The sequence below is a fragment of the Phodopus roborovskii genome, unplaced genomic scaffold, assembly GCF_943737965.1.
Source record: "Phodopus roborovskii unplaced genomic scaffold, PHOROB, whole genome shotgun sequence".
In the NCBI taxonomy this organism is placed as follows: domain Eukaryota; kingdom Metazoa; phylum Chordata; class Mammalia; order Rodentia; family Cricetidae; genus Phodopus; species Phodopus roborovskii.
The window spans coordinates 13,455,216-13,478,286 of NW_026126460.1; the positions used below are offsets into that span (position 1 = coordinate 13,455,216).

General features: G+C 38.6%; 1 protein-coding gene across 2 annotated transcripts; it reads left to right on the forward strand.

Annotated features, from left to right (window-relative positions):
* The first annotated feature begins 4,822 nt into the window (after nucleotides 1-4,822).
* On the forward strand, nucleotides 4,823-22,638 carry Rpe (ribulose-5-phosphate-3-epimerase). 2 transcript variants are annotated; one of them, XM_051190396.1, is made up of 6 exons: nucleotides 4,823-5,026; nucleotides 10,841-10,920; nucleotides 17,141-17,280; nucleotides 18,292-18,426; nucleotides 18,832-18,918; nucleotides 20,561-22,638. In XM_051190396.1, exons 1-6 carry the CDS (start codon nucleotides 4,905-4,907, stop codon nucleotides 20,681-20,683), a joined length of 687 nt encoding a protein of 228 aa, XP_051046353.1. In that variant the 5' UTR covers nucleotides 4,823-4,904; the 3' UTR covers nucleotides 20,684-22,638. The 2 variants fall into 2 exon arrangements, with proteins under 2 accessions (XP_051046353.1, XP_051046355.1); XM_051190398.1 differs by having other exon boundaries at nucleotides 4,872-5,015.
* The last annotated feature ends 433 nt before the right edge of the window (nucleotides 22,639-23,071 follow it).

The window sequence follows — 23,071 nt, forward strand, 5'->3', positions numbered from 1 at the left end:
GAAGGCTTTTGATGACAAGGATTAATCCCAAAACAGCACTTTACGGCCAGTGGGTGGCGTTAAGTCTGAGTAGATTTTGCTGCCTAAACTCCTAATGTGTCATAACGATCTTACAAATCAATAGTTAAAAGTCTTTAGTCACGTGCAAACCATAAAAGCAGGGACGAATCAGGGGAAAGAGCCATTTCTCTGCACATTGTGTATAGCTTGCTTTCCGCAGCTCAGAGTATACATACATACTGTTACAGTCAATCGAGATATATATTATTGCTCCCCTCCTAAGAATGCTAATAATATGTTCTAAAAGCAATGCAGTCTTTTAAGATACTCACATTATACATCTCATGAAAATGTTTATTTTTATAGTTTAAAAAATTTTACATTATGTGGCTATATATGCATAGCAATTCCCATAAGAACCAATAAGAAAAATAATTAGATTGGAGAAACTAAACTACAAACCCTGATGTTATTTTTGTTTTGGTCAATAATGTAGTCAGTAATGAAAAGAACAAAACGCTATTTTTTAGAGCCGTGAACTTTTAGAAATTTATTTTTTAACTTTCATTTTCACTGCATGCTAAAAATCAAAATTCTAATATCACAGACCATTTCATACCAATCACATTAGACAGAATACTCTAGAAATTCTCAGATGATTCTGAATAACATAGACAGCTATATAACTATAAAAAGCTAAATGTAAATAGCATTGCTTGAAAGAGATGGCATTCCTATTTCTAGCCCTGACTACATCCATGTCTAGATTGGATCTATTGGGATAGGGAATTTCTTTCCCTCACAGTCCTTGTGCCTGCCCCTGAGGGCATATTTTCATACATTAAAGTTAAGTTGTTAGAACTAGATTGGAAAAGAACTTTATCTTAGTAGTCAAATATTCTATGATCCTTAGGAGATCTCCGTTAATGAGGAAACATACAGAGTAATCAATTTCTTCATAGACTCAGACAGCTTGTATATATCACAAAAAATAGGGCTTTAACTTGAAGTGCAGTTACTTCAAAATAAAAAAATAAATAAATAAAATAAAACGTGGAAGGCTTGTGAGGCCAGTACTTAGTGGGTTATTAAAGGGCTGGGCATCATACAGTTCATAAATGGGGTTTCAAAAGTTTAGCAGTTTACATTAGAGAACTGTTACATAACTACTAAGCATTGAAAGATATATACATACCTACATTGGTATGGTTTTGTGTGTGTGTGTGTGTGTGTGTGTGTGTGTGTGTGTGTGTGTGTGTGTCTGTTTTAGTCTTCAAGAAGAAGGTAAACAGAGAGTTTGATTATGTTGAGATGAGTTTAAATATATTCTATATGCTCAAATGTTGACTAGGTTGGCCATGAAATGTAGGTATATATAAAGAGGAGACCTATAAACCAAACAAATCATAAGAAAAATGATATTTATGTTAGAAATTTTTATTAAATAAGCACTGTTTATATTGTGACTTACAAAGTTATATATTTTGGGGCTACAGCCCCATTCACCAAGAGAATGAAATTATCTATAAATTAATTAGAGTAAAATTTAAAATCCCCCAGTTGAAAAAAATCAAGGTGGTATCACCCCCCTCCCCCGGGCCTTTTGGCTAAGAACAAGTATTGGAAATCAAGGAGATAACAGACCTCTTTTATGTGCTATGACATCTTCACATCACTCATACTTAATGCTGAGTTCATTCCTAAGTGCAGAAGCCAACATACAAGTGGGTTTCTGGTTCTAAGCTGATGTATTTTGCCTATTACAAACTATGCTGCTCAATTAGCATTAGAGGCCTTATGTCTGGTAATTACAAGTGTCTGAGTTATGTGCGTCCATGTGCTTTGTTCCAGTGTTGGAATTCTTGATGCAAAATCTCTATAACTGTGTCAGATAGTTAAGAAGCACAGAAGTCAATGAATTGTTAAATACTCAACAATAACTCTAAATACCTTTATATATTTTAAATGTGTTGGGCTGTTTGAGCAATGATTTACTGGTCTGTCTGCCTTTTAACCTGACTCCTTCACTGTCATATATGGAAGTTTATTAGAAATTTTTTCAATAAGCTAAGTAATGTTTTACCTTTAAAAAAAAATAAGAGACTTGTCCACTCTGAGAAATAGGGACTAACAGAGTGGAAATGCTCTCTCTCGTGTTTGAACTTCTGAAATTTTGCAGATGTGTGCATCTGTTCCATTTAAGGTGTCCTTAAACGTGTTGAATGTAATGTGTTGAATGTTTATGTGTGGTGACTAAAGTATCTATATGTATGTGCATAAGACTGTCATAAGATGTATTCTCAGGAATACTGTTACCTAGACTTTGAAGGAATAACTTAAAGAAAAACAGTTAGGGAAGATAAGAAAAAAAAAGTTTGAGTTAATTGACAATCTTTTGTAATATTCAAAATGTGACTAAGAATTTACTATCATTTATGATCATTATAATATTGGTAAAAATAGATTTATTTCTTAATATATGATGCTTCTTCATACTTATCTCATTCAGAGAAAGGATAAAGCAGGCACCCACTTTCACTAGGTATTAAAAAAATTATATTCAATTAAGATTGGTCCTCTGGAAAGTAATTTTATAGAGACCTTGAAATAAAAATATATCATCCATGATAGTGGGTACAGATTTATACTATTCAGATTAAAGCAGCTTAAATCCTGGATGCAGAATTTTATAGAACAATTATTTTATTTTCATTTTCAGCATTCGCTGCTTTCTGTAATTCTATTAAATTACTTGATTCTTCTGACAAGGACAGTGAGTTACTGAGTGCCTTGGAATAAGCCACTAAGAACTACAGTGTGAAAGGGCACAACTGGGCACACAGCAGTGATGGGGACAACCATTGGTTTGTTATGTTGAGCCCCCAAGAGTAAGGAGACAAGATGGCATTTCTCTTTTAGCATCTGTTCTTTTAGTCAGTGAAGAACTTTCTTCACTTTGCTGCCCACATCCTAGAGTTTCCAAGGAAATAATCATGTATGTGTAGAGATCTGTAGGGAAGAAAGGGTTATAGAATTATAGTCCAAAACATGAATTAAATACCTTCCTTGGGTTACACGAGACACTTTGCCAGAGAACTCTCCAGAATTTGCTGCTGTCACACTGAGTCCTACTGTTGCTCGGTGACCTCACAGTTCCAATCCATGGCCTTGTGTCTTGGCAGTGAGTAAAATACCCCGCCTCCTCCTTTGCTTTCATGGGTCTCAACTGCAGCATCTCAGAAGCAGACTTTGACCTGACACTCAGGAGAATAAACACAAGTAGAGGGCAGAATGTATTTGGAAAAATTTATGATAAATTTACTCATATTATTTAAGGATCATTTAGGATCATAAATCTACGTACCTCCATGATATTTTTAATAGTCACTGTGATCATGGGATTAAAGTCCTTTATTAGCCATTTTGTAGGTAAAAAACAAAGGATTGACTACACAGCCAGCTTCCCTTAGATGACTATAAAGTCTGTTATGAATACTGAATGACCAAAGAGCATGGAAAAATGCATATGAATAAATACTGAGATGTTTATGAAAGATATTTATGAAAGCTATTGACTTCTGTGTTTGAATATGCACATATAATAAAATTAATCTAAAAGTATTTAATGTGCTCCAATTTCATTTCTCTCCTTTGGGAATGGGTTAACTCATTCAGGTTCATTTTTGAAGACTTGGAGTGTGGCTTCTTTGTTCATCTCTTGTTCTCCATACCTGCACTCTACGCCTGGCCTAAAGTCACCCATCAGTCCCTCCACTTCTGTATACCATTGATATCCACCTACAAACACTTCCAATCCCCCATCTTTCCAAATAAAGCAGAATGCAGATATGGAAGACAGGTAGCCAATTTGACTTCACTGCCCAGATTATGACTGGTAGTCCAAGTCAAAACATTAAAGACTTCATTGTCCTCTGCCACAGAAACCATGGCATCAAAATTACCACCAGCTACATTTTGAAAAAAATTATGAGGTGCCCTATCCTTTTCCTTTAGGAAATTCTCTTGTTTAATTCATGTTTGTCTTCACATAGCTTTGCATTTTCTTCCTGACCCAGATTCTGGACTAATTTGACATTAGGATACCTACCCATTTCAAGATTTATGGCTGAACAATAAACAACTGTATCAAATCCATCTACTGCAGAGGAAAGAGGACCAAAGAAGATCAAGACACTCCTATACTGAGTACTCAGCAGTCACCTACTCTCAGAACCTTGACTAGGGAGCAACACAGAAGAGAGGACCAAAAGACTGTAAGAACTGGAGGGTGGCGGGAAGCGCTATGGAATGCTGTCCAGTGGGTATAACAGGGCTGTTGCAATTAGTAGTGCAAAGCACCTGTGGCTATCTGCACAAAACCTACAGACACACAGAGATATTTAAGTAGGAGAGGGTTTAATCCGGAAGAAGAAAAGGGTCAGCAGGAAGTGAAGGGGAGTAAGTGCGTGTGGCGGGGACTATAATCACAGTATAAAGTATACACATATGAAATAGTAAAGAAAAAAAATACATGTTCAAAACAAATTCCTGCATTGTAGGAGGTAGTCTAGCTGGTCGGCCCGTTGCCTCCTTGCACCATGCTCACTAAACTATTTTTCCTTACAAAGGGAAGAGAGGCTATTCTGCTGAGATGACAGAGGTGCAGGCAAAACCCAAGGCAGCAGGCAGGAGGTCAGCTTCTGGATGGGCTCCTAGCGAGCCAGCTGACAGCCCCGCCCCCAGGAGGAGGCGGGACTTCCTCGCCGCAGGGCAGATGCTTCCGGCAGAGTCCGGAAGAGAGTGCGGAGCGGAGGGGGGCGGAGCCAGCGCGGCGCGCCCAATCGGAACGAAGTCTTGGCTGGCCCGGGCTCTCGTGGGCTCACTCGCTCTAGGGAACCGGCACCATGGCGTCGGGCTGCAAGATCGGCCCGTCCATCCTCAACAGCGACCTGGCCAACCTGGGGGCCGAGTGCCTGCGCATGCTGGACTCGGGGGCCGACTACCTGCACCTGGATGTAATGGACGGGTAACTCCGCGGGGCTCGGGGCGGGCTGGCCGCGCGGGTCGCGTCGCTGCACCTCAGCGAGCGCCTGTTGGGTGCACGGCGCCCCTTTGCGACGGGCGGCCTCGCTGGGCGCGCTGCTCAGGGCACCGAGCCGGTCCTGGCTGCCTTCGGGGCCCGGTCCCCAGTCCTTCCCCGCCCCCGGGAACCCGTGGTACTAGGACCCGGAAGCCACCTTCAGTCGTCAGGGCATTTCTTTCCTGAACGCGTAGAGAAACTGAGGCCCAACGGGGACAGGCACGGCTTGTCCAAACTCAGATGACTACTAGTCCGCGACAAAGCTAGGAGACAGACTCGCCCACGGTTACGAGCTTGACACCTTGCTGTGATTACTGAGTTTGACCTCTCTTGCTGCCTTGTTTTAGACAAGCCGCTTCGGCCCTCACGGAGGTTCGGTTTCAGGGTTTGGAAAATGGAAGTGTTATTGATAATAGAACGCTTCCGCGTCTTTGGAGAAAAGAAACGAGCAAGCCCCCCGCCCAGTGCCAGACATGTAACAGATTCTCTACGGTTGTTGGTTGTGTCGAATAACTATCCGAATTCAGATTTCTCTTTCTATTTTTTCTTCAGGCACCCTGCTCTACGGGGAGGTCAGTTTTTTTTTTGTTTGTTTGTTTTTTTGTTTTTGTTGTTGTTGTTTTTTGTAAGTACTTTTTAAGCACTGTAGTTGTAGTTTGTAATACTCATCATCAGGGTACAGGTTTCCTAAGTCGGTTATAAATTGAGTAAATAAACGTGGACCCAAAGGAGGCCATTAAGACTTGCTTGCTCAAGATTACAGAAGATTGTGACAGACTTGGACCTTGAATCTTCTTGGCTTTGACTAGCATTTCCTACTGGAAGTTCCGCATAGAATTGGTAAAATCCTTAGGTTGAGCTAGAAAAATACATTTATTTTAAATAAGCAAAATCTGTTGCCCTCAGTCACATTGGCAAATATGTGTTATTTCCGAGAGTTTGGTTTGTTTCTTTCTTGGGGCGGGTGGAACTGGGGGGCTGCAGTTCGTTTTATTTTTTGAGACAATGTCTATGTAAATCAAATTGGCTTCAAACTCAGAATCTTGCCTCAGTTTCACAAATTACAGGGATGGGCCATCACCCCCCAGGGGCACCTTTTCTTTTACTGTCTGGCCACTGGCCATTCTGTAGCAACTTTTTCCCCTTTGCACAGTGTGGTTAAATCTCTTGCTTCTTTTAACACTTACTGAAAGCCCTTGACTGAACAAAGTGTGTACTATAAAGATGGCAGCTATATTATTGGTGCCTGAGAAAACAGGTGTCTCAGGGTGGAACAGGCTATACCTGAAACTGTGAGTCGGTTTATAGAGAATGAATGATTGGAGACCTTTTCTTTCAGTTTGTTCATAGGAATATTGGTGATGGCAGTACTTAGAAGCACTTTGCTTTCTGTTCTGGTAATTTTTTTTAAACCTCATTTTAAAAATTCTCTTTATGTTTGGAGTTTATAATATAATTACATCATTTCCTCCTTCCTTTTCCTCCCACTGACCCCTCCTATATACCATGTCCCTCCTTGCTCTCTTTCAAACCCATGCCCTTTTTAAATTATGTGTATATATTATGTTCCTAAATGCATAAATTTGACCTGTTCAGTCTGTATAATGTTAATTGTGTGTATATTTTTTAGAGCTGGCCATTTGGTATTGGGTAAGACTGTTCTCAGCATTCCTTAGTTATCTAGTTCTTTGTGTGGAGCTAGGACCCTGTGGGCTGATCAGATACTTTTTGAGGTTAATGTTTTGTCAATGAAGAGTAAGATGCAGTGCCATGTCTCAGAGGGGGAAAAAAAAAAAAAAAATCAGTGGGCTGGGCTAAGGTAGAAGCAATGATGTAACTATGTCTCCAAATGCCTTCTGGTTGCTGGGTGTCTATAGGACTCTTAGGACATCTGCCCTCAGACATCAAGTAGTAAGCGTGTCATAGGAAGCATCTCTAAGAATTACCTTTGCCCCTCCCAACAGACCCCCTGCCCCTATGACAGACTTCAATAAATAAGACAGACTTTTTTTTTTTTTTTTAATTGTTCTACTTTTGCTGGGAAGCACTGGCTTGAAAAAAATCTAAATTTTTCATGTACAATTTTTTATAACTTTTAATCTTTACCTACCTACCTTTTTGTTTATTTGTTTTTGAAGTAAAAGATGTTTGTATTCATCATTTGCAAAAGAGGAAACCAGTTTAGGGAAGTATAGCTTCTTTCCCATCATCCCGTCTGAGTAGACAAAACTTGATGGAGCTGGTGTCACCTCTGTAGCCATGTGGTGCAGTGTTTCCAGGGCAACTGTACAAAAGTGAGCTGTGGGATCCCTTTACAAAGGTGGCAGGCCTCAAAATATTTCCTTCCCTTTTCCACTTCGTCACCCCAGTTTTCTGGCCTGCTTAAAACTGAATTTATGTAGAAAGTAAAAAACTGGGTTGGAAAACACTCGGTGGCCCAGGACATAAGTTTGGTTAAATATCTAAAATGAAGGGCAAATTTATTTTCTGCAAAAACACAAAATATATTATGACAGGATGGTGGCTTGAGCGGATTGATCCCAATCATGGGAGCAGAACAAATATCTATTTCGAAGTTAATCATCAGGATTTTAAATTGGGGAGATTTCACCTGAATACTGAGTTTCTGCTTTTTGGAGGTGTGGGGCTTGGTGGGGGATGTCAAAGCTTTGGCACCCACGTTCTGATTTCTGATAAGGCCATAACAGGCTGCAGCTGAGTGAGCAAACACCTTTAACACATTTTTGTGTCCTGTGCCTTACCCCATCTCTTCTGCTCAGTTTTGCTTCTTTGCCAGTGACTTTGAAACCTGCCAGTGACTCTATAGACAGGCAGGTTGTTTTCAGGTTCCAGTCTTAGAACATTTTGTACTGACCTTAATCCTCTTAAGAGTTTTGTTTGCTGGTTTGTCTGCAGTAGACTGCATTCCAGCTATAACTAAAGTATGGCACTGGTGATGGAACTCAATGAGAGAGAAAACTGATATTCCCGCATCACAACAGTTAGAGCTCAATAGCAGCAAGTGCTGGGTTTCTGGAAGCAGGACTCCTTTGTTGAAATTTCTTTCAGACTTTACTCCAGAGGATGGCATTCAAGCAGGGAAATGCCAGAATAAAATAATGATAAAGCTGACTTAGACATCTTTGAGGCATTTGGTAAAAATCCATGTTCTTGCGTGTTCAGAACCTCGGTAGCCCTCATTAAAGAGGCTGCAGATCTCTTGATAGTTGGTGCTGTCAGGCAATTTCAAGACACCTGTGTTTTTTGTCCTTTTGGTTATGACTTAGTGACAAGCCTTTAGTTTTTTATGAGACTATTGATGCATTTTGTGCTCTTGGTGAATTTAGTGAACCCAGTTCATCACCAGGAACATAAGCAAAAATTGCTCACATGAATTGAGGGTCAGTAGTTTTTATATGTTATACTTGTATTTCTCAAGTAAATTTGTTTTTCATCTCCTCAGCCTGTCTTTTGTCATTATGTTTGTTTTCATAATAAATGAGACCTACATTTGAACAAACTGATTTTCAAGGCCACACAGCAAATTAAAAGAATAGTATATGCAGTTTAAAGACTTTTGAAAGTTGTAGAATAGTCAGTTGGGACTGATGCCTCTGACCTTATCCTTATTTCTGGTGTAAGTAACTGAAGTGTGTCATTGAATTCTGATAGTGATTGCCCTTAGGCAGGCAGTAGAATAATCTTCTAAATAGTAGAAATGGAACCTCCAAGGAAGTGTTAGTCAGAGAACTTATTCACACTGATTATTAACTGACTGAGTGAAGGATGGTAATTAGCATGTTCTTCAAACAGAATACAAATAGTATCTGTTTTATTAGTCTGAGGTATCTGGGGTGAACTAAGCTCTCAATATACTACTAGCTATTTTTTTTCCAACACTTATAAAATTGCTTTTATAAGTTTTGCCTTTGCAAGAAGTTTTTTATTAACTAAATTTATTTATTTTACATCCCAACCACAGTTTCCTTACCCTCCCCTCCTATCCCCCCCATCCCTTCCCTCATCTCCTCTCCACCCCTGCTGCTGCACTGCTCCCTCCCCCCTTCCCCCACCCCTGTTTTCAACAAAGCTTGACATATCAAGTTTCTACAGGACTAAGTTCCTAAGGAATAGGTTCCTAAAAGCCAGCTGACTTATTAGGGACAATACCTGTTCCCACTGCTAAGAGTTCCACAAGTAAACCAGGCTGTACAACTGTCACACATATACAGAGGGCCTAGGTCAGTCCATGCAGGCTCCCTGGCTGTCAGTCCAGATTCTGTGAGCTTCTATGAGCCCAGTTAGTTGTTTCTGTGTGTTCCCTTGTGGTGTCCTTGATTGTTCTGGCTCATACAGTCCTTTTTCCCTCTCTTCAAAAGGATTTCCCAAGCTCAGCCCAATGTTTGGCTGTGGGTCTCTGCACCTGTTTCCATTAGTTACTGGATGAAGGTTCTCTGATAACAATTGGGGTAGTCACCAATCTATGAGTACAGCAGAATACCAATATCTTTATGTTGACTTGTTTTTCCCTTCAGTTGTGTTTGGTTCTATCCTAGGTTTCTGGGTCCAGGCAGGGTCAGAGGTGGGTTCACTCTCCTGGTAAAGGTGTGAGGCTGAACCAGTCATTGGTTGGCCACCCCCACAATCTCCACCATTCTTACCCCACCCCCACCCCCACCCCCACACAATTGTCAGGACAGACTATAGGTCAAAGGTTGTGTGACTGGTTGTGTGACAGATCTAGCGTCCAATCTCTCCTCGGGAAATCCTACCAGGTCACAGGAGATGGCCAGTTTAGGTTACTCATCCATCATTAGGAGCCTTAGCTGGTAGTCATCCTTGTAGATTTCCCTTGTACTAGGTCTCTACTTGACCTTGAAATGACCACCCTTTGTAGTCATCTCTTTTAGTACTTTCCCTCTCCATTGACCCACCAACTCTATTCCTCATGTTCCCATAGCAACCTGCCCCCAGTCCACCCAGAAGATCTCTCTTTTTTCCCATTTCCTGAGAGACCCATGTGTCCATTTTTGGGCCCTCTCTGGATTGTAGCCTGGTTGTCCTTTATTTTATATGTACTATCCACTTAGGAGTGAGTGCATACTGTTTTTGTCTTTCTGGGTCTGGGTTACCTCACTCAGGATGATTTTTTTCTAGTTCCATCCATTTGCCTTCAACTCTTCTGATAGCATTGTTTTTAACAGCTGAGTAATACTCCACTATGTAAATGTACCACATTTGCTTATCTGTTCTTTGTGTGAGGGGCATCTTTGTGTGTTTCCAGGTTCTGGCTATGAACTGCTGTGTTCATAGCAGCCTTATTTGTAATACCAAATTATTATTTTTAATGGATGTTTAAAGGGTTTAAATAAACTGTCATTAATCACAGTGCTCTGTGATTAAAGTGGATTAGAGGCTGATTCAAGACACCTGTGTTAGAGTCCTTTATTAACTAGTATGTTACTTGAGCAAGTCAGAAATTGTCTTTTGTTATCTTTCCATTTCTGCTTGCCGTGGGTCATTATGAATTAGACTTGTCATTATGAAGATATATATGTGACAGCACACAATTATATACTTGCGCTTACCTGGTTATTTTTGCTTAATTTTGTGTAATATTAAAAATGTTAAGGACCATATGGGAAAAAAATTACAATACCAAATGTTCCCTTCTTCCCTTGTCAGAATTCATATTGATAAAACAGATATGAAGTTGAAAATAATTTCAGAGTAAGATTTTATTTATTTTTTGTCTTGTAGGCATTTTGTTCCTAACATCACTTTTGGCCACCCTGTGGTTGAAAGCCTCCGAAAGCAGCTAGGCCAGGATCCTTTCTTTGGTAAGTAGGTTGCTAACCATTTAAAGCAGCTGATTATGTTGCTTAAATAAAGGAAAAGAGGTTGATTGATCAAGTTCATCTTGCCCTCTTCTCCTGTTTCTTCTTGTACAGTGTCTTCATTAGCATGATTTTAGCAATCCAACACCCATCTCCATCCCCAGGGCCATGAACCTGATTCTGCCTGGAAAAACTCTTTTGCTGAGGGCCTCACTGTCAACCCTCAGATCATTTGTCAACTCCTCAGAGACACCTTTCTAAGCACCTGGTCCAAACTAACTTTATCCACTTTTCAGTCTTTTCTTAGAAGTGACTATAAGATCCATGAAGGTACACACCTAGAACTCAACTCATGATTTTTTTATAATGTATTTATAAATACATATTTGTTGTTTATATATTACTTATATCATTTATTTATTTGGATGTTTTGCCTGTGTGTGTGTATGCGCAGTGTCTTCAGAGGCCAGAGGAGAGTGTCAGAGTCCCTGGAATTGGAGTTACAGAAGGTTGTGAGCTGCTATGTGGGTGCTGGGAACTGAACCAGCATCCTGGAAGAACAGCTCATGTTCTTAAATGATGAGTCTTCTCTCCATCCCCAACTTTTGCTTTTCTTAAGGCTAAACCGACATAATTATGTTTAGTATTAACTAGTAATTGCATTTATGATTCAACTAAGTGGTCCAACAGCCAATTTATTTCTTTCAAATGTGGGCTTTCTGAAGTTATGCTTCATTTCATGAAATAAAGGGTTTTTTGTTTCTTTTGGAGGGGGTTGTATTTTGTTTTTATTGTTTTGTTTTTGTTTTTAGATCACTCCAATGAGAAGTTATTTGAACCTAAACAGATTTAAGTTCATAATACTTTATATAACAATATAACATAATTACATAAAACTTAATGTTTTTTTTGTTTTTTTTTTTTTCTTAACCAATAGAGCAATTTTATGAGGAACTCTAGCTGAAATGTTCAGTGTGATAGCTCTAAAACCAATATTTAACTCTTTATATTAAAATAAAAATTTAGTTTCTCATTCCCAATAGGCACATTAGAAGTCCTTAATAGCCGTATGTGTCTTTGACTACTGTCAGCAGTGCAACCATGGCCATTCCTTCTAATGCAGGCCTACTTGTACAGCCTCTAGCAAAAGTGTGTCCAACCTTTTGACATGCAACATGTTATTGTCGTCTACAAAGTTCTCACCTGAGAACCACACAGTTGAGTTACAAAAACTAAACAAAAGCAAATATCTCATACAGTTTACAATTTTGTTTTGGTCTCATTGCTAGCTAGCCTCATCTTATTCAGGCTGTGCCTAGACATACTTACGAATGGATTCATCCATTTTGAGAGGATTAAAAAAAAAACAAATGTCCATTTACTTCATGTCTACCAACTCGTTCATCTTTTTCAGTTTCATGTAATTGAATATAATCTTACGTTAAAAAATGTTTTTTGGAAAGGCGTTTTCAAAGTAAGTTTCTCTTTGAATCTACTCGTATTGTGTACTATGACTTTTTAAAATTAAATTGTCATCCTGGTGTGAGAAATAAATCATACTGCTCCCACATACAGTAGCCACACTTTCTGCTGCTCTTTCTCATTCTTTTCACTGGTTTTCCTTTCACTCTTCTTTTGACTTGTGTTCTCACTGTTTCCTGTGCCTTCTAGTATCATTCTTTCCTTTGTAACACCACTGCCGCCACCATATACAATCCACCTCTTCTTCTGCAACTTGGAAGATATGTATGATGTATATTTATATAAATTTGATAATTAGTGTTTTAGGAAGCTTGTTCAAAATAAGGATGAATATACTATGTTAATACCTGAGGTTTGAGGCCTTTGTTTTCAATTGTTTGTTAAACAATTTTGTTGTTAAATCTTGGTTGTTTGATAATTGATGCATGACAGCATTTTAAGAAGTACACAAGGGCTAGAGAGATGTTCAGCATTTAAGAGCATTATTTGCTCTTACAGAGGACCAGGGTTCAGTTCCTAACACGCACATCATGTGGCTCACAACCACCTGTAACTCCCTCTTCTGGCTTCTGTGGAACTGGAGATCAGAACTTGGGCCTTGCACGTACTAATTCCAACCACAACCTTTTACTATTTTCAAAATCTTTAAAATTTTTATATGCATTTGTGCATGTGTATGTGCACTTGTGTGCCATGCATATGTATAGGAGTGGATGTCTTACAGTAACACAATGCACTTGTGGAGGGGAGGGCAAAGGACAGCTTTTGGAAGTCATCTTCCACCTTCCACCCTACTGAGGCAGGGTCTGTCTTACTGCGTACTCCACTTAGCTGGCCTGAGAGCTTCTTGGCTATTCTCCTCTCTACCTCCCCCATCTCAATTTAGTAGTACTGGGTCTATAGCCTTTCATATGAGTTCCAGGGAACAAACTCAGGTTGTGAGGGTTACATGGCTAGTACTTATCCACTGTTCAATCTCCCTAGCTCTACTTTTAGTTTTGAGGCAGGGTCTCCCTGAGTTCCATTTGTATCTGATGCTGGTCTTGAACTTGGAATCTTCCTATCTTAGTCACAAGAGATGCTTATCTTACAGGTATGTACCAGCCAGCCCTGCTGCTTCAAAAGCTCTGAAGCAGTCTTAGTTGAGTACAAAAAAAAAAAAAAAAAAAAAAAAATCTAAGAAATAAACAAGAAAAGCCTTTATTATCTAAGGCAATAGTCTGTACTGTAGGGAATCATGGAAATCCTTATAGCTCATTTTTGAGGTCAAAGCTATTTTCATAATACTAAGGCATTATTTGTCATTGTCTATACTGGTGCTACAAATCACTGGTGAGTTAGTTTTTTGCTGTCAAACCAAGTCAGTGGTGCAGTGGCATGGATTCCTCTGGTGATGACTGCAGTTATGTATGCAGTATATATCTTTGGCGAAGCAATTTAGAATATTTGCTTTAATAAGTTTGTCTTTGAGTAATGTCTTGTTGATTGTCGTGTGACAAAATAGGAATAACAAAGCACTTCTGCTGCGCTTATGGTCGTGCTTTTCACTTGAGCTCACACTTTTCTCTGGCCAGGCAGCTTGTACTACTGCATGAGATGAACTGGCTGCTTTTTCCAAACACTAGTTTTCTCTTGGGGGAAAAAAATGACAGCTAAACTATTTGGGTTAGAAAATTACTGTTTTACTGTTTTATTCTAACTAACAAAGAAGACTTGTGACTTCAAAAAAAAACACCTTGTGTTTGTTGCTTAAGAGCTTGTAAGAAGAAACATAGTATTAGAAAGCTGCTGTTCTGTGCTCAGCCACACCTAGAGATAGATGCTCCTTACCTTATCACAGGCTGTGTTCCCATAAATGCATTGTAAGCCAACACATAAGTCAAAAGTGCATTAATATGACTAACCGCTATAACATCATAGTTGAGCCTTACCTACTTTTAATGTTCTCACAGTACCTAGTTGGCCTACAGTTGGGCAAAAATCATCTATGATGTTATAACATGTTGATTGCCTATTGTGATTTATCACCTGCATCTAGAAGACACTTCCCATACACTGTACAACTACATAGAACAGGGTGTTTGGGTTTTTTTTTAGGAGGAGGGGAAATATGGGAACAGGATCTTATGTAGCTCAGGCTGGCCTTGAACTCTTGATCTTCCAAGGTACTATAGGACCATGTACAAGACTGATATAGAACAAGGCTTCTTAAACTTTCTCTAGTCTTGACTCCTTTTTCCCTGAGAAATTTTTACACAGCCCTGGGTATGAAGATAAATAAAATAAGCATATAAACCATAGCTTTATTGGTAATAAGTCATAAAGTAAGTGATTTTAAAACAACTTTTTCGTATACATATGGTTTTACCATTTATTAAAGATGAATGCAAATTTGCAACAAGATGGTGTGCTTATTTTTAAGTAAGGAATATCTTGTCTGCATATTTGCTACTGCAGGATATATCATTAATGATTTTCATACACATATCTGTATTAAAGGCATAACATATAATTAAGCACAGTGATTAGCAAGCAACAATTCATAATAAAATAGAACAGTGTACTGTAATTATGTGAATGCAGTCTCTGAAATTTTCCTACTTATCCTTACAATAATGTGAGATGATACTTAAAGGAAGCATTTATGACTTGTCCACTTATCATCATTCCATTTGTGCTGTGTTAACTGATAGCAAGTAAAAAAAAAAAAAAAAAAATAGGGGTCATTAAGGTAACCCAGAGGGTAAATATGTTTGTTATATAGAACAAGAAAATCAGACTCCAAAGATTTGTCCTTTGACCTCCAGATGGGTACCATGGAATATATACACCTGTGTTTACACATGTCATACACAAACACACACACACAATAATGATTTTATAGAAATAGGATAACTCATTCCTAAGCATTGTGATACCAGGACTTTGGATGTGATTACTTCAGCCAGCTGCCAAGCTGTAAATGGGCAGTCGTGGATCATATATGTACACCAGTCAGAGGAATGACTCAAAGATCAAGCTGGTATGGTGCCTGATATTCTCTTTCCACAATGGGAAAAGAGGTTAGAACTTGGGTTGTCAACTTAAAACTTATCCAGTGTTTATTTCTGGAACTTTCTGTTTAATATTTTTAAAACACATTTGACACCAGAAAACCTCCAAAATGAAGCAGCACAAAGTAAACTATGCAAAAAGGAGGTCTTCTATAATCTATCAGTATTTCATTTGTTAATTTTTACCTGGAAATGTCTTAATTCAAATATCTAATGCATATAACACCTGTACATCTAGCCAGTATCAACCAGAGAGTGTTAGATTCTGTCTGAAGAATCTATTAACCTATTAACATGCTTTTATTTATTTATTTTTTTGTTAGCTTAGAAAATATACTGTAATGTAGCATGAATAATAAAAACCTAGAGACTGATATTAGCTGAAGATCAGAAATGAAAGCAGCCAAGCCACCAGAGAGCTCTGGCCTCTACCAAGGCTGGGATGATCCAGTCCTCAACGTGGCTGAAGACTAATTGCCTAAGACTGAATGCCAGTCTGAGACCCTGTCTTAGATACCTCTCTAGTGCTGGGATTAAATGTGTGTACCACTACCACCTGGCTTCTATGGCTAACTAGTATAGCTTTTGGAGTTAAAGGTATATACTACCACTGCCTGGCTTCTATGACTGTAGCTAGCTTTGCATTCTGATCTCCAGGCAAGCTTTATTAGATCATAAGCAATAAATATGTCACCACCACACTGTAATGATGGTGTTACTGTCTAACTCCTTTCTAAAGCTCTTGACTTTTATAATCTTAGTTAAGTTCTGAAGTATTAGAATTTATTTTTAAAATGTAGCGTAGCAAGGCCAGAAATATACTTCCTCTGACAAAAAACAAACAAACAAAAAAACATTACTCTCCACACTGCACCACACAGAATTGGTCACGGGTTATCTTGTAGTCTCGCCTCTTGGGCCTTTTCTCATGAAACACATTCAGTTTTAAGAAGACCATGCCTGTGTTCTGCCTACTGTGATTATGTACATGAAGCTTTAGGCTTCTAACCTCCCTCACCGGCCTGCCTTCTCGCCCCTGACACTCAGTAAACTGCAGCTCTGCTCTTCTACTTGCTTAAGCCAAATCTTTGGAACCATTTGTTTTCCTTTGACCTTCTAGGTGGCTATGCCTTCTGCATGTAATTTTCCTGGGTCACTGTAGCCCCCTTTGTTGGACCTTTTCACTTCACTAGAACCTGTGATTTTCCATCTCATTAGTTCTAGCAGTCTGCAGAGCTCTACCATCCTCCTTACTGCCTGTTTCTCTGACTTCATGTCTTTCTATTGCTGGTATTAGCTGCTAAACCTAGTTTGTATTTTATCTTATTTTTCTTATTGTCTCGTCCATTGTGGTACTGCCATAAAAGTTCAGTAAAGGTTAGCCTTCTGAAAGAAAACGAGGTTGCATAAGGAGGTAGTGTGACCTCTTTAAACCTTTGAAAGGGGCATTTCCTGAACCTACACCTCAGTTTCCTGATTTCTTGTATTTTCATATATAGCAGCACGTGCTCTTTGTGGAAGAACTATTTCACAAGTGAATATAGCCAAACTGTATCTTTAGGATGAGACTATCTATACCAAATATAACTGAAACAAAACAAAACAAAACAAAAAACTCTATAGGCTGACTTCATCCTGTGAGCCAGGTATTCCTCTGAGTATGAATAGGAGATGTCTTTTCTTCCTAGATATGCACATGATGGTGTCTAGGCCAGAACAGTGGGTAAAGCCAATGGCCGTGGCAGGTGCCAATCAATATACCTTTCATCTTGAGGCAACTGAGAATCCAGGGGCTTTGATTAAAGACATCCGGGAGAATGGGATGAAGGTAAGTCGATGATAGGATAGGAGTTGTATTTTAGACCAGTTCTTGTCAAAATTCGAAAGATAGATGGGGGGGTGGGGGGTGGAAACATGGTAAAGGACTGGATGTGGGCAGCTGGGAGTCCATAGTTCAAGTATAAAAGTTTGTAAGATATATTCCACTATGTTTCTGAAGGTCATTGCCTTTGGAAACATTTACACTTAATGGCCATGTTATCTTAAAACAAATAAACCAACGACAGTATTAGGACCTGTCTGGCCTGAATGTGGCCCTGAGAGGGGGAAGTGGATACACAGGGTCCAACCCCTGCAAAAGAAGCTATTTGTAATTGATACCCACTGGCAAGGAGAAAATCAGTTTTCTGCAGTGGTGCTTAATTGGTCTATCAGCCATACTCTAGGGCAGGTCCAATCCCCAGGAATAGTTGACCAATGCAAAAAGAACTCCATGTCTTTTGTTTGGGGTGGGGATGGGAGGGCTTCTGGTTTTTTGTTTGTTTGTTTGTTTGTTTGTTTTTTGGTCTTTTTGTTTGTTTGTTTGATTTTTGTTTGGTTTGGTTTTTCTAAATAGTTTCTTTGTATAGTCCTAGCTGTCCTGGAACTCACACTGTAAACCAGGCTTGCCTCACACCCAGAGATCCGCCTGCTTCCGCCTCCCACATGCTGTGATTAAATGTGTGTGCCACCACTGTCAGGTCTGTGTGTATTTTTTTAGAGAGAGCAGGATAGAGTTTAAAGTTGGGTGAGTAGGGAAGATCTAAGAGGCACTGAGGACATGATAAAAATAGATTGTAAGAATATATATATATATATACATATATATATATATGTATATATATATATTTAGTAAAAAAACAAAAAATAAGGTAGCAAAAATAATCGAACAAACAAACAAAAACCTAATCTTGTACTCTGGATAATTTGTAATATATTTTGTAAGTTGATTTTTTTTTTTAAACTGGGCCACAATAATACAATAGGGAAAAAGATGTGATTTAGGATTTGTCTGTTGCAGGTTGGCCTTGCCATCAAACCAGGAACGACAGTTGAATATTTGGCCCCATGGGCTAATCAAATAGATATGGCCTTGGTAATGACTGTAGAACCTGGGTTTGGAGGGCAAAAATTCATGGAAGATATGATGCCCAAGGTAAAAGAAATATTCTCTTCTGGGGTAAGGTTTTTACCATAGATATGTATTCGGTAACCATGACTTTGAGTCATGTCCTCTTTGGAGGTGAGGGGACAAAGATGCCTTCAGATACTGTCATACAAATAAGAGCTAATATTTTAACCATATTTCAAAATTCTTAAACTGTTATTTTTGTGACCATGTGTCACTTGAGAGTCATTACAGTTTTTGCAAAGCCATAACAAATTGAATATTATTAGCTAAGCTACTTTTGTAAACATAATATGCTTCAGTCTATTGAAATTGATTCCCCAATAACGTTGTGTATAGAGCTAAGTGCCTGTCAGCTGTGATGTTTGTGTGCTTGGTTGCTTTCCCCTGCATGTCCACTGTAGGAGTCACTGTTTCTTCATGTATGTCTAGGTTCACTGGTTGAGGACCCAGTTCCCAACTTTGGATATAGAGGTCGATGGTGGAGTAGGTCCTGACACAGTTCAGAAATGCGCGGAGGTGAGACTGCTCCTCAACTGTAACTAGGGCAGTTCCTGGAGATGCAATCTGCAGGACAGTCCTATCACCAAAGAATTGCTCAAGTTGATTTTTCCTCCCTTGGAAAAATATTTTTTGTTCAAATGTAGAAAAGTAAAGACCAAGTGAGTTTCTAAATACGTAAATACATAAATAGTTCAGTAGTAAACTCTGGTCTCCAGAAAGAATGTGTTGAATGTTAATCCTTAAGAAACCCATTAAGTTCTTTAAAAAGATACTTCTCAACTGAAGAAAACTAGAGAAATTTAACTGGCCTAATCTTGTTGTTCTTAGTATTTAAAAGTATTATCTATCTGTGTCTCATAAGAAATGACTATCTATTTCTGTTGAGAAAGTCAAGGCATAGTTCCCATTGGCCAAGCTAAGTGTTTTGTCTGGGGAGCCACCCTAGATTAGTTCTGCTCCTGGGTGTCACAAGGTGGCAGCACTGAGAACTGCATGTCATTAGATGGCAGCCCCTGCTGAGAACTGCAGGTAACCTAAGTTACATGGTCATTAGATGCCATTTCTTCCTGAGAACTCTAGTCACATGGTTGTTAGATGATAGCCCTTCCTGGAGGACTGCAAGTGATTATAAATCACATGGCTCATTTTTATTCAGATTCATCTATAATGGCCATGCTTTTCTGCTGGATACAAACCATCAAAAGCTTGGCAGTTACTGAGAATGCAGAGATAGGAGGGACAGGAATGTGAGTTGTAAGTTCCAGGCCAGCCTGGGCTGCATGGCTTGGTAGTGAAAGCAGCTAGACAGATGATCACTGAGCACATGGCCTGTTAGATCCTATTAAGTTGCTTTGTTTTGAATTCTTCTTTTCTGTGGTGCTGTTCCTGCTCAAATTAGAGACATGTTAATCAATAGTCCTATAGATTCCAACTCATGGAAAGATTGTTATTGGAGATGTAACACTCTGCTGTCCCGTGACTGGGTCTCATTGGAGAAATTTCCTCAATGAGTAGTTTCCCAGCTTCTAACATGGGTTGCACAACAGAGCCCTCAGCTTAGAGCCCAGACTCAGAGCTTATGTTTGGAGCTATCTTATTTGAACTTTGTAGGGTGTTTCCCCTACCCCTATCTCTGCTTCCACATTTAAAAATGTCATCCAGAGAGAATTTTCTAAGGCACTATAAGCCATGGTGGATTCTAAGAAAGCATAAAGATACATTCTTACATTGTTTCTGAGACAAAAATGACAAGGCAGCAATGTTCCTAGTGTTTTATGGATAGCTTTTCATTCTCCCTTCAGACTTTCTGGAAACAAATAGCTACAGTGTTTCCTCAGTGACCTGGGGGTCATCTGTATGCCTTAGGAATGGCCTGGATGGAATTGAGGACCTAAGACTTCAAAGCTTTATCTACATATGTATTGGCAGAGGTACTTGTGCACTTAGGACTAGTTAACCAGCAGTTTAGTGACTTGGTAGACACATTTACAAATAATTGTGTGGCCTCATTATAAACTTTGTCCCTTCTAAACTTGGTGAGCTAGAGTGCTGCAGTCAGCTTTTGGAAAAGCCTTGCAGAGGCAAGGGTGGAAAGTCTGCTCTGGGGCTTCTGTGTTGGTTTCTTCCATGCTAACGCATAGCCGTGTACTTCTTGCAGGCAGGAGCTAACATGATTGTGTCTGGCAGTGCCATCATGAGGAGTGACGACCCCAGATCTGTTATCAACTTACTAAGGAATGTCTGTTCAGAAGCTGCTCAGAAACGCTCTCTTGATCGATGAAGCCACAAGAAACCCAGTTTGTGCTCATGAAATTTTTTTTACTGGGAAAAGAAACTACCAGATCACATTGAATCGAAGCAGTGCTGCATTCCAGTGATTAAATTCAATTGTGCAGGATGTTCAAGAGGTTAGAAATAACTACCTTTTTAGTGATGCCATTTAGAGATTATAGCACGATGAAATGTTTATATTGGGAAAATGATTTTTTGTAAAGAGTGAACACATGGTTTTAAGATTACTGACAGAAATGTATCCTAATGCCTAAAGAGGAAAATTAGCTACTATGAAAACCATTTTTTCTGTATTTTTAAAAAGAATGTTCTGTTGTTTCTCTAGTTTATCCCTAAAGCAAATGACATCCATATTTTCTGTTTCATGTCATTTGTGGTTTGTTTATATGCCTGAGAATATGAAAGGAAGGGACTAAAAGTGGCATGTCATGGTCTGACATCTGAAACATTTTTATTTTTTACCTTACATTTACTAAAGAATATAAAAATAATGTATGAAGTTTCTGAAATGCAAGAACAGACTTTATCAAGGTATTTTCTTTGTCACAGCAGGCTATTCAGTAATTCCTTCCTGCTCCTGGTTCTCACACAACCACCCTTCTTGGTGCTGTGAAATAATACTGTTGTGTGACAGCTGTGAGCAGAAAGGAGCCATACAGTCCCTCTTGGACGCTCCACTGGGTAGAATTCAGGTTGGCCCTATTGTAGCTCTTTGATCTTAATAAAAATTACCTAACCTTTTTTTCATTATCAACTCTTATATGTGTTGAATGGAACTATAACTACCATGTGTTGAGAATTAAAAACATAACATGATCCTGAAGAACCTATAGTCCTCTGTAGGGCATGCTCAACACAAAATGGCAAGCAAGCATTGTGTATGTTGTGTGAGTTATTAGGTACTTTGGTATAATTCGATTAACGCCTAGATTGTCATATAATTGTTAAAACAAGTATTTTTTGGGCTGGTACTTAGAAAGGGTCCAGTAAGCATGTTTTCTGGTGTGTCCTACTGCTCTGATTACAACCAGCTCTTGAGAGGTGGATTAGGAAGAAAGTTGTTAACTTTTTGTATTTCAGTACCTATAGCTTCTAGCAGAATCAGAGTAAGTCAAGAATACCCTGGAAAGACAGATTTGACCCCAAGGATGTCTATATAATTTCTATGAAATAAGTAGGCTAAGAGAAGACAGGATACAGACTTAATTCATGAACTAAGTATTAGTAACAGTGTTTCCAGTTATGGAGACAATGGGAATATGTATGGGCAACTTCATTCCCACTCTTGAATATGACAAGAGTACAACCAGTATCATGAAATTTCTTCAGGCTACTATGAATTTTGATAAATAGGTTTTAAATTACAGAAACACTGATAAATGTAGGCATGAAACAGAGCTTGCTGGGGCTTTTTCTTGCCCTGTAAGGTAAAGTTTATTAATACTTATTATTTTGGCTTAGGAAAAGTTTGTGCATTTAATCAAATCACACAATACAAGGCATATAGAAATAACTTTAATTAAAAAAACTATGTAGAAGATTATAATATCAGTCATGACAAAGATTTGAATTTATTTGCTGGGACAACTTGTATTTTTCTGGCTTTTGTTATCTTTTTCTTTAAAAATAAATGTACAGTAAAACTATAAGCAAAAGTTTGTAAGTATTGAATTTGAATGGTTCCCCCACCCCCCTTTTGCAGGGACCAATTTAATTTATAATCCTCAACAAAACCTTAAGTATGTAATCCCACAGACACTAAGCCAGGATTTTCAGGACTATGGGAACTATAATAAATTGAGTAACCTTTCTTTGCATAACAAAAAGTGGCTGATACAAATTGTCCTTAACTTTTATCTAGAAAAAATGGTATTATAGCTCCAAAAAGAATTTTCTTTAATGTACACTCCTCTGCATTCTACAGTAAAGTCTTAGTCTTTGAAAGAGTTGAATTCTTGATCTAGGAGCCTATTAAGAGTAGGTATTTGAGTACGCAATGGCAAAAAGAACCCAAAATAGAAGCTTCTAGCTGTACATTAGCTAGACTTACAACTATATTATGATTTGTATGTTGTTTTACATTTTAAATTGCTGTGTTGAAGAAGTACATAAAGCATGTAAAACTCGGTGAATTTTCAAAGACAGTAGTAATGTATCAATATATTAAACTATTAAGTTGCTTCTCTTAATTCTGTTAGGAGTAAGCAGAAAGTCTGTGGTTAGTCCAAGAAAGAACAATGATTTCAAATAAATGCATATTGTATTATTTGATATAAGAATTTCCATAAATAACTTATATTGGTTAAACAATTTTTAGAATAAAAGAAAAAAACAACTCCCTGTCCATAGTCAAAACTTTCAGATATCTGTTTTCAGT

Bases quoted from the DNA above. Each gene is read 5' to 3' on its own strand.
- Rpe (XM_051190396.1), top strand. From the start codon at position 4,905: ATGGCGTCGGGCTGCAAGATCGGCCCGTCCATCCTCAACAGCGACCTG. The intron at 5,027-10,840 runs GTAACTCCGCGG...TTTGTCTTGTAG, and splicing joins CACCTGGATGTAATGGACGG to GCATTTTGTTCCTAACATCA. The intron at 10,921-17,140 runs GTAAGTAGGTTG...TTTTCTTCCTAG, and splicing joins AGGCCAGGATCCTTTCTTTG to ATATGCACATGATGGTGTCT.